Source organism: Epinephelus lanceolatus, chromosome 2 (genome assembly GCF_041903045.1).
Source record: "Epinephelus lanceolatus isolate andai-2023 chromosome 2, ASM4190304v1, whole genome shotgun sequence".
In the NCBI taxonomy this organism is placed as follows: Eukaryota; Metazoa; Chordata; class Actinopteri; order Perciformes; family Serranidae; genus Epinephelus; species Epinephelus lanceolatus.
Window position 1 is genome coordinate 30,668,548 of NC_135735.1, and position 15,073 is coordinate 30,683,620.

The window sequence follows — 15,073 nt, forward strand, 5'->3', positions numbered from 1 at the left end:
ATGGCATCACTTTCCAAAACTGTTGAACCCCTAAAATTTTTTTTTGTTTTTAAAAAGCAAATCAGCCTGAAAAAATGTTTGTTCTTCAGAATAAAATCTATTGAGGAGTTTAGGAGGAGGCTCCTTGATTAACAACTGCACAATGCAGATAACTCCCTCATGGCAAGACCACCAGCCATGGGCTCCAAAACAGCCCTGCTTCACATGGTTTTGTTCATTTCATGAAAGGAACAGTGTGTAAAATTTAGGGGGATTTAGTGGCATCTAGCAGTGAAGACTGCAGATTGCAACCAGCCAAAACTTCTCCTGGTTCGAATTCCCTCAGTGTTCATTGTTCAGGACGTTTTTACTGGGAGCTGAATTATCCACAGAGGTCTCTCCCACTCCAAAAAACAGACCCAGGGATTTAAACTGGTAAAAACACAGAATAAAGCACTTTCATGTTACAAATCCATGTATTTCAGATGCAATTTGGCATGTCACCGCGGGCGGCTACACCAACACATGGTAATGTGTGGTCACCTTTTTTCTCAGATAACATAAGATCCAGACGTTCAGGAGGTTTTCACAGGAAGCCAAATTATCCACAATGTTTTTTTCCTCTCCAAAACAACCCGGTGATTTAAACCGCTAGAAACATGGAATAAAGCAGTTTTAAAGGGGGCTGCAAAAATGAAAATGGCCGGATTTAGAGCCAGTGTTTGGTTTGTTGGTTCTGGGCTATTGTGCAACTTGGCAAACAAGGATCTGCTCCCAATGAAGACATAAAAAGCTCATTCTATGGGACTAAAAACACAAAGAGTATACACTAAAGAAACATACTTATTTTATTATATTTCATTTCTGCCAATGTATCCCCCTAAAGCCCACACACTGAACCATAAATTGCATGTTTATTGAACAATGTTATTGAACTAGTTTTAAAGTTCAATGTAGATGGAATACATTTTTTTTATCAAGAAAGAAAGGAAAAACATTCCGTTAATAACTCTTTAAAAGTGCCCTTTAAACTTTTGGTATCACTTTAACAAGAAAGGATTTTATTGTGGTCGTGCCAAAGTGGACTTTTATTTTGAAGGCAGGCACACACAGCTACCGGAAAAAGTACGCGCCCCTTACTCCACTACAGTAGGGGTTGGCTATCAGTGAAGTTGGGACGCTGCTATAAACATTCGGCTCTAGATTTAGAATAAACTGTGGATAAATGTTTCTGCTCGCCAAAACCTATATCTCGAGTTAAAATATCGTTGGTTGTCGTCGTCTGAACTGCAAACGTTAGCTTAGTATCGTCGGTAGCGACTGTTTGTACCGTTGTTCCCGAAAACACCAAGGTAAAAACACTTTATCTCGTCATTTTCTTGTTTGTCGCTTAAGTTATGTGGACAGCATGTTTGTTTGTATTAGCGTCCCGTCGAAAATCTAAAAGTTATTAAAAAGTGAAAGAAAGAAAAAACTAACTACACACGGATGAGAATATACACAACATTTTAGTGTTTCCGGAAGAAACCTTTCAAAATAAATTTGCGCTATAGCGAAACGAACAGTGGTATACGAAAAGACGCAAACTACATGACAAAGTTTGTCTTCCCCAAAGTGTTCCTTTCACAATATCTAATTAACTCCACATTAACCTACAAACGAGGGCTCATAGGGAAACCCTGACAAGATTTTATTTCGAAGTAAAGGTGTTTCCAGTTGTGTGGAGCGGGCTCTGTGCAGCTGATTCAAATGGCACAGCTCAGGGAGGCTCCCGAGTTCATTTGTTTTCCTCTCACGTCCAGCAGAATGGATCCTGAAGGTAGCCCACACAGTGCAGATGAAGAGACCGCCACCCCAGACCAGATCCCCAAATACCAGAGGAGTATGAGGAGCCTTCATATGCTCGCCACGAAGTTTCTGGTCTTGTTACAAGAAGCTGATGGCGGTGTGCTGGACCTCAAAGACGTGAGTGACCTGACACCAGTATAACAAACATTGATCCCATCACTGGAGATGTTTCATCATATTGGGACACTTAATAAGATGACACTTTAATATTTCTTTTAAACTGTTGAATATAATATAGCTGTTCTGGTCCAGGAGTGCACACACATACCCAATGAATGTATTTAGTAGGAATCATAAAACAGAAAATACATACACATACAGTCAAACCTACAGAATACCTTCCAAATAATGGTTAAATGTAACTTAAAATTTTTATGTTTTGCCAATGCCCACAGTGCACACTGAGGAATAATATTACTGATGTTACCCAATTTAACAAGCACCAACCAGGAGGAGATCCAAAATGACCACAACGAGACCTGAAAGAGATGAAAATGAACAGCAGAGAGACAGAAAATAACTACAGAAATGGGCAAAGCAGCACCAAAAAGACAAAAAAAAATACATCGTAGAGATCCGAATGACTGCACAGTGCACACAACAACCACAATGAGACACAAAATTACAATGAAAGACACAATGAAATTACCTCAAAAAGACACAAAATAACCACAAGGATAAACAGAATGATCACAAATAGACAAAAAACACCATATAGTCAGTGTGTCTTGCTCCTATGTAAGAGAGGTGGTGGGGCCCTCTACATATTGGTTCCCAGGGGCCCATGCTCTCATAATCCGCCCATGGACTTGTGGTTCTTTATTGTTTCTGTTCACTTTACTAAATGTGAAAAAAAGAAGTTTAGTTTTTTTTTTTAAATTTTATTTTAAGTCACATTCCAATTAAAACCCAAAAAAGAGTAACTATTTACGCTGTATTTAATTCATATAGCAGAGGCTGATTTTTCTGAAGGAGCTGAAAAGTGAAAGTAATACACTGACAATTGACAAATACCACAAACAACCCCACTTAGAAAACCTGAGCTATCCCTTTAGTATTGTCTGGAAGTGATGTCTGAGTGTTCCGGTACAGTTGGCTGAGACACCCAGATCATAGACTCTGTGGACATTTATGAAACAAATCCCCATAGGATGACGAGGCTCAGTGGGCTTTTTTTTGTGTTCTTTCAGGCTGTCAAGCTCCTGGCTGTCGCACAGAAAAGGCGAATCTATGACATCACAAATGTGCTGGAGGGTGTTGGTCTCATTGTGAAAATCTCCAAGAGCGTTGTGAAGTGGAAGTAAGTTTCCAACCCTGCTTTGTGTGTACACATTTCAATATGCATGTGTGTTAGGAGTGTGGTGCAAAATATGTTTTACAATATAATGCATATCTTTTTCTAAATAAGGGGTGCGGTGCCAGGAGAAACTGCACACATGTTAACCAACAGAGTGATGGAGTTGAGGGCTGAGCTGAAAGACTTGGAGCAGAAGGAGTGTATGTTGGACCAGCAGAGATTCTGGGTAGAACAGAGCATCAGGAACACAAGGGAGGACTGCAGTGAATATCCTTTTTATGAAGCCACAGCAAAGTGCGCAGAAATATACTGTGTGTGCTTGTTGGAAATGTTTCACTCTTCCTGCTTTAACAGTAAAATGTAAACTGAAAATGAGATGTCAGACATTATTTTGAGCAGATTAAATGTGGTATTTCAAGTTGAACCTTAACTCACATTAACTCTGACCTATGTGAATCATGACGACATCTGCAACTGCTTCAGTGGTAAGTTACAGTTATTCTGTACTTTCTGTTACAGCATAGTTGGTTCAATATAAAGGCAAAAAGAACCACAAGCATTTATTTTTACTTTTAATATATAAAGAACAGACTACATTATTGTCATCTGAAAGAATTTTGACTCTCTTCTCCCTCCAGGCCATACTCTCTTGGCAGTACGAGCACCGCCTGGCACACAGCTAGATGTTCCCATTCCCAAAGCTGTAAGTTCTGCATCACTGGAACCCACTGCCGTTTTTCTTTTCTGCTTTCATTAATTCAGATGGGATGATTTTGTGTGTGAATACATCTTTCTTTCAGGTTCAGGACAGCCCAGCAAAGTACCAGATCCATCTAAAAAGTATTAATGGACCGATTGATGTCGTACTTCTTAACAAACTCTCTGTCAGCTCTGTTCCTGTCGTACTGCCTGTCCCACCACCTGAAGAACTTTTACGGAACGCCAAACCAGTCATACCCACTTTAGATGAGACGGGAAGCAGTATCGCACCTTGTCAGGTTTCAGCTGACACCGGACATGGCACCAAATCTACAATGTCGGCCATGGAGGACATGCAGCACCTTCAGTCATCGTCATTAAAAAACAGACCGGATTCATCTAAATGTGAGTGTTTTAGTTTGAACGCTTTCTGAAGTGTGTTTTTGTTGAAATAGAATCCTAAATTTAGTTTTAGCTTGATACTCAACCCCTTGCCAGATTGATTTTAAAAATGGGGAAATTAATATGAAGTTTAAAATAATTTGTTTAAGACACTTATCAGGTGTACTACTTGACCAAGGTTATTGTAGTTGACTAAAACTAAACTAAAATTAGGTGTAAAGAAACATTTAAGTTACCTGAAGTAAAAATAGCTAGACTTAAGAAAAAAATGAAAACCAACTGAAACAATACTGTGTACTTACGAAACTGAACTAAAATAATATACAGGAAATCTTGTAGGTTTTAGACTTTGGCTGGTACATTTACACAGGGTATTAAGATGCGTCCACGGTGATCGGATCACAAGTAGACAGCTCAAAGTACAGGTGTAAATGCACCAAATGAGTCGTCAGTGCGTTTTGAGATCCAGTCGCTCAGAGCACATTCAGAGGTGGTCTGGGCAGCATGTGGCCAAATTCTGTGTGTGTACACTAATGTGTCCTTAGCCACAGTGAAGGACTGCCTACTCAGCTCACGTCTTTGCTTATCTGACACCCCACTGGAAAAGAAAACTTTCATTAATGCAGTTGCACCGATGAAGAGTTGAAGCACTGTCTCTGGTGCCACTCCTCTTGCGGTGAATGGTCAGTTCACTGTCTGCCTGGTTAATGTGAGTTCACAAAGCAGCAGCTGTTAACTGGTCTCAACAAACTCACACCAACATTGAATCTGCTCAACTCTGTCGTTAAACCCATTAATAACAGTTAAGCCCAGTTCAGACCAAAGATTTGCGACATGACGAGTTGAAACATGCAACTACTTGCAATGTGCCATTCTGTAATGTTCTAAAAACCTGCCCGTTCACACCAATGCAACTAGAAAACTAGACAGAGTATCATCTCTATGCAGCAACTCTCTGTACTTCTGTTTTGATTTCCAGTTTTTCAGGATTATTTTGTGGCTGAATATAATTTGTAGCTAAAACCAGTCGCTGGCGATTTGACCAGCAGCGTTGCAGTTGACACCATCGGTCAGTTTGAGTCGAGCTCAGACAGCCAGTTTACACCGCTGCAACTTTTCTCTGAAATGTTCTAAACCAGTTTCGTCTCGTCCCGAATCTTTGGTCTGCACTTGGCTTTAGGCAACATTGGCCCTGTGATACTAAAAGTTAGCCCTGTCACTGCATGCGTGCGTGCATGTGTGTGGCCAAGGGGTAGTCTTACCAACTGTCCCCAGCATGGAGCACATGCTCCCACAGCAGTTGTCTCCTGGTAGTGCTTATCTCATGTTAAACTGACAGAGAGCAGGGCAGGGAGGGGCTGCAAATCAATACGCCACAAGCAGCTCTATAATTTAATATGATTTAATTTATTCATTTTAAATAATAAAGGCTTTAAAGGTGTGTGCATAACATGACTAACTTCCCATTGGTTAAAACAACACATTTGATCTTTGCAAATAGAATGATTCACATTTGCAAACAGAGCAGAGAAGTGAGATCACAAGTGGTCATACATGTGGAGAAACACTCCAGAGCCAGTTTGCACAGACTGATTTAGAATGGTCCACTTCTGATTGGCTCATACAAGATGCATAATAATAGAGAATTGGAAATGACGTCATTATATTCTGGGTGGTAGCATCCATACTTTAGGACACGCTTTTTCAACAGAAACAAAAAACAAGAACAGAAAGTGACAAAGCAGCGTTCTGAGTAACTTATTAATAACTTGCAGAGACGTGCAATAATCTAATTTCAACCTTCTCTTCCCCTCTCTGTCTCTCTGTGTCCCTCACACAGCAAGCAGCTTTAATGTCAGTGCTGCTGCGCTCAGGCTTACCATTATTTGGCTTTTGACCAGGAAAATATGTCAAAGTCTGCCATATTTAAATCTCTCTAGTCATGTCCCACAATGCTTTGTGTTGCTCACTACCACTCTTGTCAAGATCCTGTTCTCTGAACAAGGCAGAAACAGGGTCTTTGTTAATGTGGTCAAATTTGTAAATGCAAGCATCAGGAGGCACCGTTGCATACGTTTGAGACGTGGATGTCTGCGTTACTTTGAGTCAGTTGACTACTGGTAAACTGGCTTTTTAATATCTCTTTTACTTCTTATCTGAGCTCTGTGGAAGAGATAACACAAAAGTCAGGCTCTTCCTTCACTGACTGATAACAGTTTATCGTTAATATACCACAGTGGTTTCTGCGGTGTCTTTCCTTGTCTTCAGTTTTTTTCTTGCATGCTTACACAATAATATGTTCATGCCTCCTGCATGTTTCTCTCAGTGCTGCAGGCTTTTACATTGACATTTAAAAATCTATTTTCCCCCCAGCACAAGCTTTATCAAAACAACTGCAGGAGCTACTACGCCCAACCAAAGGTAGAGCCTGTATTGTTTTTGTGTCTCTGAATTATTTATGTTCATTAAATTCTTGTCAGTTTATTTGAATGTATACAAATGTATGATTAATTATGTGTTACCTCATGTTGTAGAAATGATAAGTGCAGATCGAATCAGAGAGCTTATTGCCTCTGAAGGTAAGTGAACTTTATTTTATGACTTCATATTAATTATGTTTATATCTGTCATAAATTATTTGTAGTATGTTTGTATTAATCACGTCTTCACCTTTATTCTACAGTTTTTTCTCCGCTCGTCCGTCTGTCTCCACCCCCATCGGAACATGAATATGCCTACAATCTGGACGACAGTGAAGGCCTCTGTGACCTCTTTGATGTCCCGATGGTCAATGTTTGACCGTGACCTCCTGCATTAAGGACTTCAAAAGTAAATATTTTACTCCAGAAATGTACATAGCTGTCTGTTTTTAAATAGGTATTTGATTGCAACAAATAATAAACGAATGATTTTGAATACCACGTCCATCTCATTCATATACTGGGGAGCAAATATTCTTAAAACAACCTGTAATGGGGAAAACTTGTGCTAACAATGCTAACAAGGCAAAAAATGTGTTACTACTGCCAAGAACATTTCTCATCCACGGCTATCACGGGAGTCTGGATCATCTCCAAGGTCTTCATCTTTACCCCTGGACACCCTGAGTCTCCTTGCATAAAGCATGCCAAGTGGGAAGGACTGATGCTTCTCAAACCATGACAGTGCACAAATCATACATTCATTTATGTCTTAATACATTTCCACCACTGCCTTGCAATATAATAAAAAAGATGCATCATGATTAATTTCAACATTTCAGACAATCCATCCAGTATGTGCTGAGATATTTCAGTCAGGACCATCTTTAGAGCCAGCTAAAAAAAACAACCTCTTGTACATGTGTATTCTAGATGGGCTATAAGTATACTGAATGCCCTGCAGTCTGAGGAGGGGGGGGGTCACCTCTGCAGTTCAGGCTGGTCTTATGAAGGAGCCAAACAGCTGGGTTTCTCTCCCTGTAGGTGTAGCACTGCACCACTGCATGCATACATTAAAAGGTAGAGCACCAGAGTGAGGGTGTGAGGTACCCAAATACAGAACAATAAGGTGAAATGAAATTCATACATCACTTAGTACATGTGAATTTTGCAGTGTAAGTTAATTGCTGCAGATGAAAATCAATGAAATGTGAAAAGGTTTTACAATCCTCCAGGAATAATGAAGTAAAACTTTATGTGTCATCTATGTATTTTGGGAAATCTCTACATTAAGTCATTGTATTTCTGTTTGGGTATTTAATTCATATCTGAAATATATTGTTTCTCTGCACACAAGTCTTTGAACCTACAGTCTATGCCCATCAAAGCGCCTTTTCCTGATGTCATCTGTCTTTGTAGCTCCTAACAAAACAAGCCATTTATAATAGTGTAGCACAGATGATGATTTATTCATTTTATCAGAAGCAATAATCTATACTCTATAAATCAGGGTATCACAGCCATAGATATTTAGGTGACACAACATTACTAATAGCCCAGGGTGCTGGTACTGTACACACACAACCAGTGGGTGTTTGTCTCGTACAAAAACAAAAGTTACATTGATTTAAAAATTAAATTTAATGTCATTTTAGTGAATTGGTTGCTCAAAGCTGGTTAAATGTACATGTGGAATAGGAGGAATCAGAAGCATTGATCAGCAAAATGTACTTAAAACATAATGGAAAAGTACTTGTTCTGCAAAGAATATTATAAATGGTTTATAATACACCATAATAGTTGTCTGCAGCCATAAGGCCATTTAAAAATGTTTATTATTGGACAGTATTAGCCAGCAACTCAAAGGTTTTCTATAAAGAAATACATTATTACAACTGTGTCTCATTCTTAACTTTTTATACACCAGCTTCCACTTACAGGTGCCGACCACAGTCTGTTGTGCCCCCAGGAAGAGTTGTAGTTGTTGACAGAAATTAGTGAACATTTACAACTGCTTACAACTACATTTTAATATGTTATAAACCTTAAAGGGTAACAACACCATTTTCAAAATTCATGTGTTACTCCTATGGTCCAAGACAGTCCAAAAATATAAGTAAACATTAACAACTCTCTCCCAAATCCAAAAACTAGAGTGCTAAAACTCAGCTTTGTTTTGTCACAGGGTATTAAGTGTGGAGCTGCTCTGTAGACAATCAATTGGTAAAGATGTTCTAGATGACACTGAGAGCACCCAGGGGAGTGTTCTGAGTAGATGGGTACATTTTCTGTTTCAGAACTGTGAACATTACAATAGAATAAAGCTCATCTGGGTATAGAAAAGAAAGCAAAATTTTGATGGGTTTATAAAATCAGGCTCCCAGTTATTTTCTATGGTGAAGCTCCAGACTTTATACCCAATGACATCACATGTTTAAGACTTATTTCTCTGGTTTTTGGTTTTCATGTTAACAAATATTGATTGAACTTTTCTAGGCTATGGAAATAACATACCGGGATTCTTAATTTGGGTGGTGTTCCCCTTTAAAGTGTGATCTGAAAACCAATATACCTGGCAAATAAATATAGTGTCGTAAAATGTAGCCTACAATATTGCTGTATTCTACGGCTCTGAGACTACTCTGCCTTACTCTGCCTCTGATTGGCTTAGCCTGATATTCCAGCGTAAATCTAACCAATCAAGCCTCTGAAGGCATGAGTACTAGCCAATCAGAGAGAGATAAGGGCGGGTCAAGTCTTTGCCATCCTAGGTAAAAAAAAATCGTTCACATTGTAAAGACCGCGTGCTTGTGTTACTATGACAACGCTTGTTTGAGACTGTTGACTTGAGACAGAGTTCAACACTGAGTGTGCTAACTGCCGTGCTAACGCTAGCTCCTCCAAACGGTTGAAACATTGCCTGTCTTTCCGTGTTGCCTGCACAGTGAATACGATGGTGAGCAAAGCTTTATTTGAATCAGACCATTACATCCATGAGCCGACTACAATAAATAGCTAACGTTAGTTGTTAGCTAGCTATTAGCTTAACGTTAGCTAATAGCTTAGTTAGTTATTTAGAAGCTAACGGTTGGTGTACGAATTTGGTGTTTTAAGTTTGACACCTCGTCTCCTCAGTTTGTGCGTCTCGTGTTTTATCATTATCGTCTCCAGTTTGGGATCAATAAAGTACTATCTATCTATCTATCTATCTATCTATCTATCTATCTGTTACATTTATGAGAGGCACAGACAAATGATAGCTGCTTCCTCACAATAATGACGTTAAAGAAAAATGCTAGGTTGCTAGAATGAAGTAGTTTTAACTTGTTTCTACTATGTTGACTTTTGTACAGCCACCCAAAAAGAAAGACTCAAGTAAAAAGCCTGCAAAGGCAAGGACACCAGTACTGATAGATGGCCGCACCAAGGAGGAGATGTCCAAGGAGCAGGTCAGAGCTGGAGTGTGGTGTGTGTTTGAAAGTGTGGAGTGATGGAGGAGGAAAGAAAAGTTTCCTGCTCAATGATCTGTACATTAATGGGCTTCAGTAAACACCAGGTAACTGGGAAATCCCAAAGGAAAGGTTTAAACAAAAGTGGTTAAAATCAATGCAGCAGAGGCAGAGATATCCTAACTTTCAGTTCCTAATATGTGTTAACAGTAGTAATAATAATAATAATAATAATAAGCCTAATAATAATAATAATAATAATAATAATCATGCATCTAATTTAAAAGGCCAGTGTGAAGGATTTATGGGGATATATTTGAAGAAATGGAATTAATATAAAAATATGAAAAGATTTCTAGTGTATAGTCCTCTGCAGATAAAAATTGTTGTGTTCTCCTTAACTTAGAAGGAACTGTTTATATCTGCATAGGGAGTGGGTCTTTGTTTATGGAGATAACCATGTTGCACCATCACGTTTCTACAGTAGTCCACAACAGTCAAACCAAACACCAGCTCCAGATAGGGCCATTTGTAATGTTAAATTGCTTTATTCCATGTTTCTAGCGGTTTAAATCATTTTGGAGAGGAAGAAACCATTGTGAATAATTCGGCCTCCGGTGAAAACCTCCTGAACGTTGGGATCTTATGTTATCTGAGAAAAAAGGTGACCACACATTAGTGTGTGTTGGTGTAGCCACCCGTAGTGACATGCCAAATTGCGTTGAAAATACATGATTTTTAACATGAAACTGCCTTATTCAGAGTTTTTACTGGTTTAAATCACTGGGTTTGGTTGTTTTGGAAAGGAAGAGACCTCTGCAGATGATTTGGCTCACTGTAAAGTCCTCCTGAATGTCTGGATCAGAAAAAGGTAAGCACATATTAAGGAGTTAGCACACAATAGCATGTTGTGGGCGAGCTGCCCGTCTCTCAGACATTGAAGATACTCTGGTTTGTGCTGGAACTGCTTTATTCAGTGTTATTGCGGTTCTAATCACCTTGTCCATTTGTTCTGGAGAGGATGTGACCACTTTGGATAATTCAGCTCCTGATAAAAACCTTCTGAGCATGGAACACTGAAGGAATTCTGGTCGGTAGAAGTTTTTAGCTGGTTGCAATCTGCATTTCACTGCTAGATGCCACCAAATCCCCCTAAATTTTGCACACTTCACTTATAAAAGGCACCTTTCAAAACACCCAAGATTACTCTAAATACAACCACATGCCAACAAGTTAAAAAACAACAACACACTGGATACTGCCTGACTGTCTAATCTTTCCCTCTCTACCTGCTAAAATGCCTGTCAAGCCCAACCTCCCCAGTTTTTAATGAAGCCCTTTTCTTATAAATTGGTGTTCTTTAAACCCATGCTCAAATAGCCCTGAAGACATAATCAGGGCTATTTTCTCAGACTTTTCTCCAGAGCCACAGAAGACATTATGATTTCACAGGCTGAGTGGTGCCCCCTGTGAACATTAAATAGGACTTTGACATGGACAATGATTAGAGTGCCCTGTTAGGATAAATGAGGCAGTAAGGTTTATTGTCGTCGACATTGTCAGGCTCAGATATGCCCACACAAAAATTCAATTTTGTATTTCAGATGGAAGAGCACATTGTGCGTCTTCGAGAGGAGCTGGACAGAGAGAGGGAGGAGAGAAACTACTTTCAGCTGGAGAGGGACAAGATCCACACCTTTTGGGAGATTACAGACAGAGAACTAGAGAATTTTAAAGCTGAACTGAAAAAAGCTGAAAAGGACATTGAAGAGGATGAGGAGCGCCACCAAGTAGAAATCAAGGTAACGTTGATATACAGACGTTTGGGTTTTTTTTTCACGGATACTAGCAGTAATTTGTCATTTGTTAAGCAGAGATTATCCATGGACAGATATGGCAGAATGAACATTATATTGTACATTTGATTATCTTTTCCTCACTAGGTGTATAAGCAGAAGATGAAGCACCTCCTGTGTGAACACCACAACATGATATCTGAGTTGAAAGCAGATGGTTTAGTCTCCACTCAGGTGGTACAGAAAGAACAAGAACAATTAGAAACTGAGCTTCATAAGGACATGAGGGCCATTGTGGTCAACACGGAGAAGCTAGACATTGAAGACCTCATCAAGGAGCATGAACTGGTTTGTAGTATTTTAATTCTACACTTAAAGATCTGTGTATTTAATGTTTTGCTTTGCTCTGATAATTTCCAACGAGTAAACGTCAATGCTACAAACATCAGTTTGGTTGTTATCTCAACAGAAACATAATGAAGAAATGACTAAAAGAAGGAACAGCTTTGAGAAGCAGCTCGCAGGTAAAAAAAAATCTGAGTTGAATTTAACACCCAGTAATGTCAGAAACTAAATCGGGCCCATGATTTGTGTCACTATTTGAGTAGAAACTAAGGCCAAGTATCAGAAGAAGATGGAGTTGGTGCAGCAAGAGCTGGACATTCAGAGGAAAAATGGGATCAAGGAGTTTGAGCTACGTTGGAACAGCCACAACAACAATCTTATAGAAGAGCACAACAAAGCTCTCAGTGATCTCAGGGAACAATCTGTTAATAACATGCAACAGCATTTGGATAAGAACGATTCAAACAGGGTAAAAGTACACACATTCAGCATTCTTCTTAGGTTGACACCAAAGAAATTTCAGATATTTTTAGGCCTGCAACTCATAATTCATTTCATCATTGAAGAGCCTGTTAATTATTTTTTCATGTAATTTATACAGTGTTTAGTCTAAAATGTGGGTAAAATGGTGATGTTTTTGAATTGCATGTTTTGATTTATAATCAATTTGTTATTCTATTCAAAATAATATGATGCATAGAAAAGTCTTTGATAATTTTTATAATTTCCATCAATGCCCCAAAATTGTTGACAGTCATTTTATTAATTGTTGCAACAGTAGTTCTGATCCGGATATGTGTTTTTTATCTCATGGCATGTTTTTATTGTCTTTTCTTAGAAACAAATTGAAGAGATAAAGAAAATAACAGAGGAGAAAGAAAACAAGCGAGCTCGTGCTTTGCAGGATAACGAAAGTCTCGAAGAGCATCTCAGGAAAGTCCAGAAGGAAAGCGCTGATATTGAGAAAAGATTGAGATTCTACAGACCTGAAAAGGTTTTTTTTTTTAAACTGAGTTTACTGTTGCAACTTTGTGCACTTATATTTGTTGCTACCTCTGCCTTGATTGGTGCCTTGCATAGTGTGTGTCTTCGTAACTGACATGTAGCGTACTGTATATCAGCACAAGGTCATTTTATGACACTGTTCTTGACAGTATGACAAAGAAAGCGCCAAACAAAAGAAGGTTGATGTTTTGAAACGGGATTGTGAGGAGCTGGAGCAGAAATTCAGAAAGGTAAAAGCTTGCACTGTGTCATGTTGCTCAAATGTTAGCTTGATTTCATGTGCACCTTGGATGTGAGCCAGATGCGTCGTGTACTTGTCGGCATTTATGTCAGTGGTTTAGCATTTGCCTTTCATATGTGTGCGTGCACATGTCACACAGGTTCAGCAGGAGAGGGACGAGCTGTACGAGACGTTCACAGAGAATATTCAAAAGGTGCAGCATAAAGCAGGTGTGAAGAGCACACAGCTGGAAGGGAAGGTGAAAGGCCTGACAGACCTTCTGGAGAAGAGGCAGGCTCAACTCTCCTCGGTGCTTTCTGCCTCCAACATGGACCAAACTGCCTTTGATGGGGTCACTCACAAAATTGAGGTGAATTCTCTTTAAAGTAGTGTGTATTTTACACATGTTGCTGTGCTGTTTGTACAAGGTCATAAGAGAAACTTGTTTTTGCTTGTAGGAAAAACTTGACTCCAGTAATAACACCATCAGGAACCTGCAGTATAAAAAAGCTCTAATTTCGCAGGTTGGTAATTTTTTTTATTTCCTGAAAATGCTGTCATGTATTTATCTAACTAATTATGATGTTCATTAATTGTTTGTCATAATATTCATACTTGTGTGTATGTGGCAGGCCCAGAAGGATTTGCTGCTGTTCTATGACGCAAAGCAAAGGGCTCTTGGTGTCCCTGTGGAGGAACTGTGTGTAAAGAAAGCGCTTTGAGAACAGTCTCCCTGGGAAAAGGACTTGGATCTTGGGATTTTTCCCCAAAACAAAGGTTCCCCTCAGATTTAATGGATAAACCAATTCAGTTGCTGAGAAACTGTGTTATTTAAACATGGATGCTACTATTTATAAAACATGCCTAATGTGAATTATTGTATTGGAGAGTGATGTGTGTTGTGCTTTTTTTATTAAAAATTTTAAAAATAAAGGTTTTGTGCAAGTAAAATAAAGTCTTAAGCTCTGATTTCAATAAATTATGGCAAAGACCAACTGATAATTTGAGGTATTAATCATTTCATATTTCCATTGAGAGATAGTGGCGGAAAGTTGGACTCAAACCAACTATTACAATCTCAACAGCTAGTTTCACCAGCTGATTTCTGCCATACCTGAGTTTCCAGCAGAGAGAGGAGGAACGTATGGTGTGGATCCAGTTTCTCATTGAATATTCCTGTGGTGAATTGAGCCCTGCTGCACTGAGTGATCGCTGTTCCCTGCGGTATCAATAATACAGGAGGAAGTTATTGTCCCTGTGCAGGCCACAGTATCATACAGCTCGAGCATGTGGAGGGAGGGGGTGGTCCTTTCACTCAGCCCTCTTGGGTTTCAGGGCCTGCAGACAGTGGTCTGACTCAGGGGAGCCGGCTGCCGTGCCCTTGCACAGGGCTCAATTGTAAGTCTGCCTGGCCGAGGGATAAATGTGTCTAAACACTGACAGCCTGCACAGTCTCTGCTGGGCCGGCCCCGTCAGTAAGACTACACCCCCAACAAACCCAGAGTCACAAGATGAGTCCCAGCTGAGAGATGGCTCAATGGGGAATCAGTCAGTGGGAGACATGGGACAGTTAGAGAGAATGGGATAGATAACCTGGGTGTGATTAACATGAT

At 39.5% G+C, this 15,073-nt stretch overlaps 2 protein-coding genes across 3 annotated transcripts; both read left to right on the forward strand.

The window, feature by feature from the left end:
• Positions 1-1,098: 1,098 nt before the first annotated feature.
• LOC117251317 (transcription factor E2F5-like) lies at positions 1,099-7,141 on the forward strand. 2 transcript variants are annotated; one of them, XM_033617516.2, is made up of 10 exons: positions 1,099-1,331; positions 1,782-1,944; positions 3,018-3,127; positions 3,236-3,391; positions 3,566-3,609; positions 3,763-3,827; positions 3,925-4,228; positions 6,599-6,646; positions 6,760-6,804; positions 6,909-7,141. In XM_033617516.2, exons 2-10 carry the CDS (start codon positions 1,786-1,788, stop codon positions 7,022-7,024), a joined length of 1,047 nt encoding a protein of 348 aa, XP_033473407.1. In that variant the 5' UTR covers positions 1,099-1,331; positions 1,782-1,785; the 3' UTR covers positions 7,025-7,141. The 2 variants fall into 2 exon arrangements, with proteins under 2 accessions (XP_033473407.1, XP_033473399.1); XM_033617508.2 differs by having other exon boundaries at positions 1,100-1,331; positions 1,785-1,944.
• Positions 7,142-9,431: 2,290 nt separating this feature from the next.
• Positions 9,432-14,415, forward strand: LOC117252109 (dynein regulatory complex subunit 4-like). Its single transcript, XM_033618801.2, has 11 exons — positions 9,432-9,601; positions 9,999-10,094; positions 11,699-11,896; positions 12,038-12,238; positions 12,360-12,414; positions 12,499-12,704; positions 13,074-13,229; positions 13,390-13,470; positions 13,621-13,830; positions 13,919-13,984; positions 14,093-14,415. Exons 1-11 carry the CDS (start codon positions 9,599-9,601, stop codon positions 14,180-14,182), a joined length of 1,362 nt encoding a protein of 453 aa, XP_033474692.1. The 5' UTR covers positions 9,432-9,598; the 3' UTR covers positions 14,183-14,415.
• The last annotated feature ends 658 nt before the right edge of the window (positions 14,416-15,073 follow it).

Bases quoted from the DNA above. Each gene is read 5' to 3' on its own strand.
- LOC117251317 (XM_033617516.2), top strand. From the start codon at position 1,786: ATGGATCCTGAAGGTAGCCCACACAGTGCAGATGAAGAGACCGCCACC. The intron at 1,945-3,017 runs GTGAGTGACCTG...GTGTTCTTTCAG, and splicing joins GTGTGCTGGACCTCAAAGAC to GCTGTCAAGCTCCTGGCTGT. The intron at 6,647-6,759 runs GTAGAGCCTGTA...CTCATGTTGTAG, and splicing joins GCTACTACGCCCAACCAAAG to AAATGATAAGTGCAGATCGA.
- LOC117252109 (XM_033618801.2), top strand. The intron at 10,095-11,698 runs GTCAGAGCTGGA...TTTGTATTTCAG, and splicing joins AGGAGATGTCCAAGGAGCAG to ATGGAAGAGCACATTGTGCG. The intron at 13,471-13,620 runs GTAAAAGCTTGC...CATGTCACACAG, and splicing joins TGGAGCAGAAATTCAGAAAG to GTTCAGCAGGAGAGGGACGA.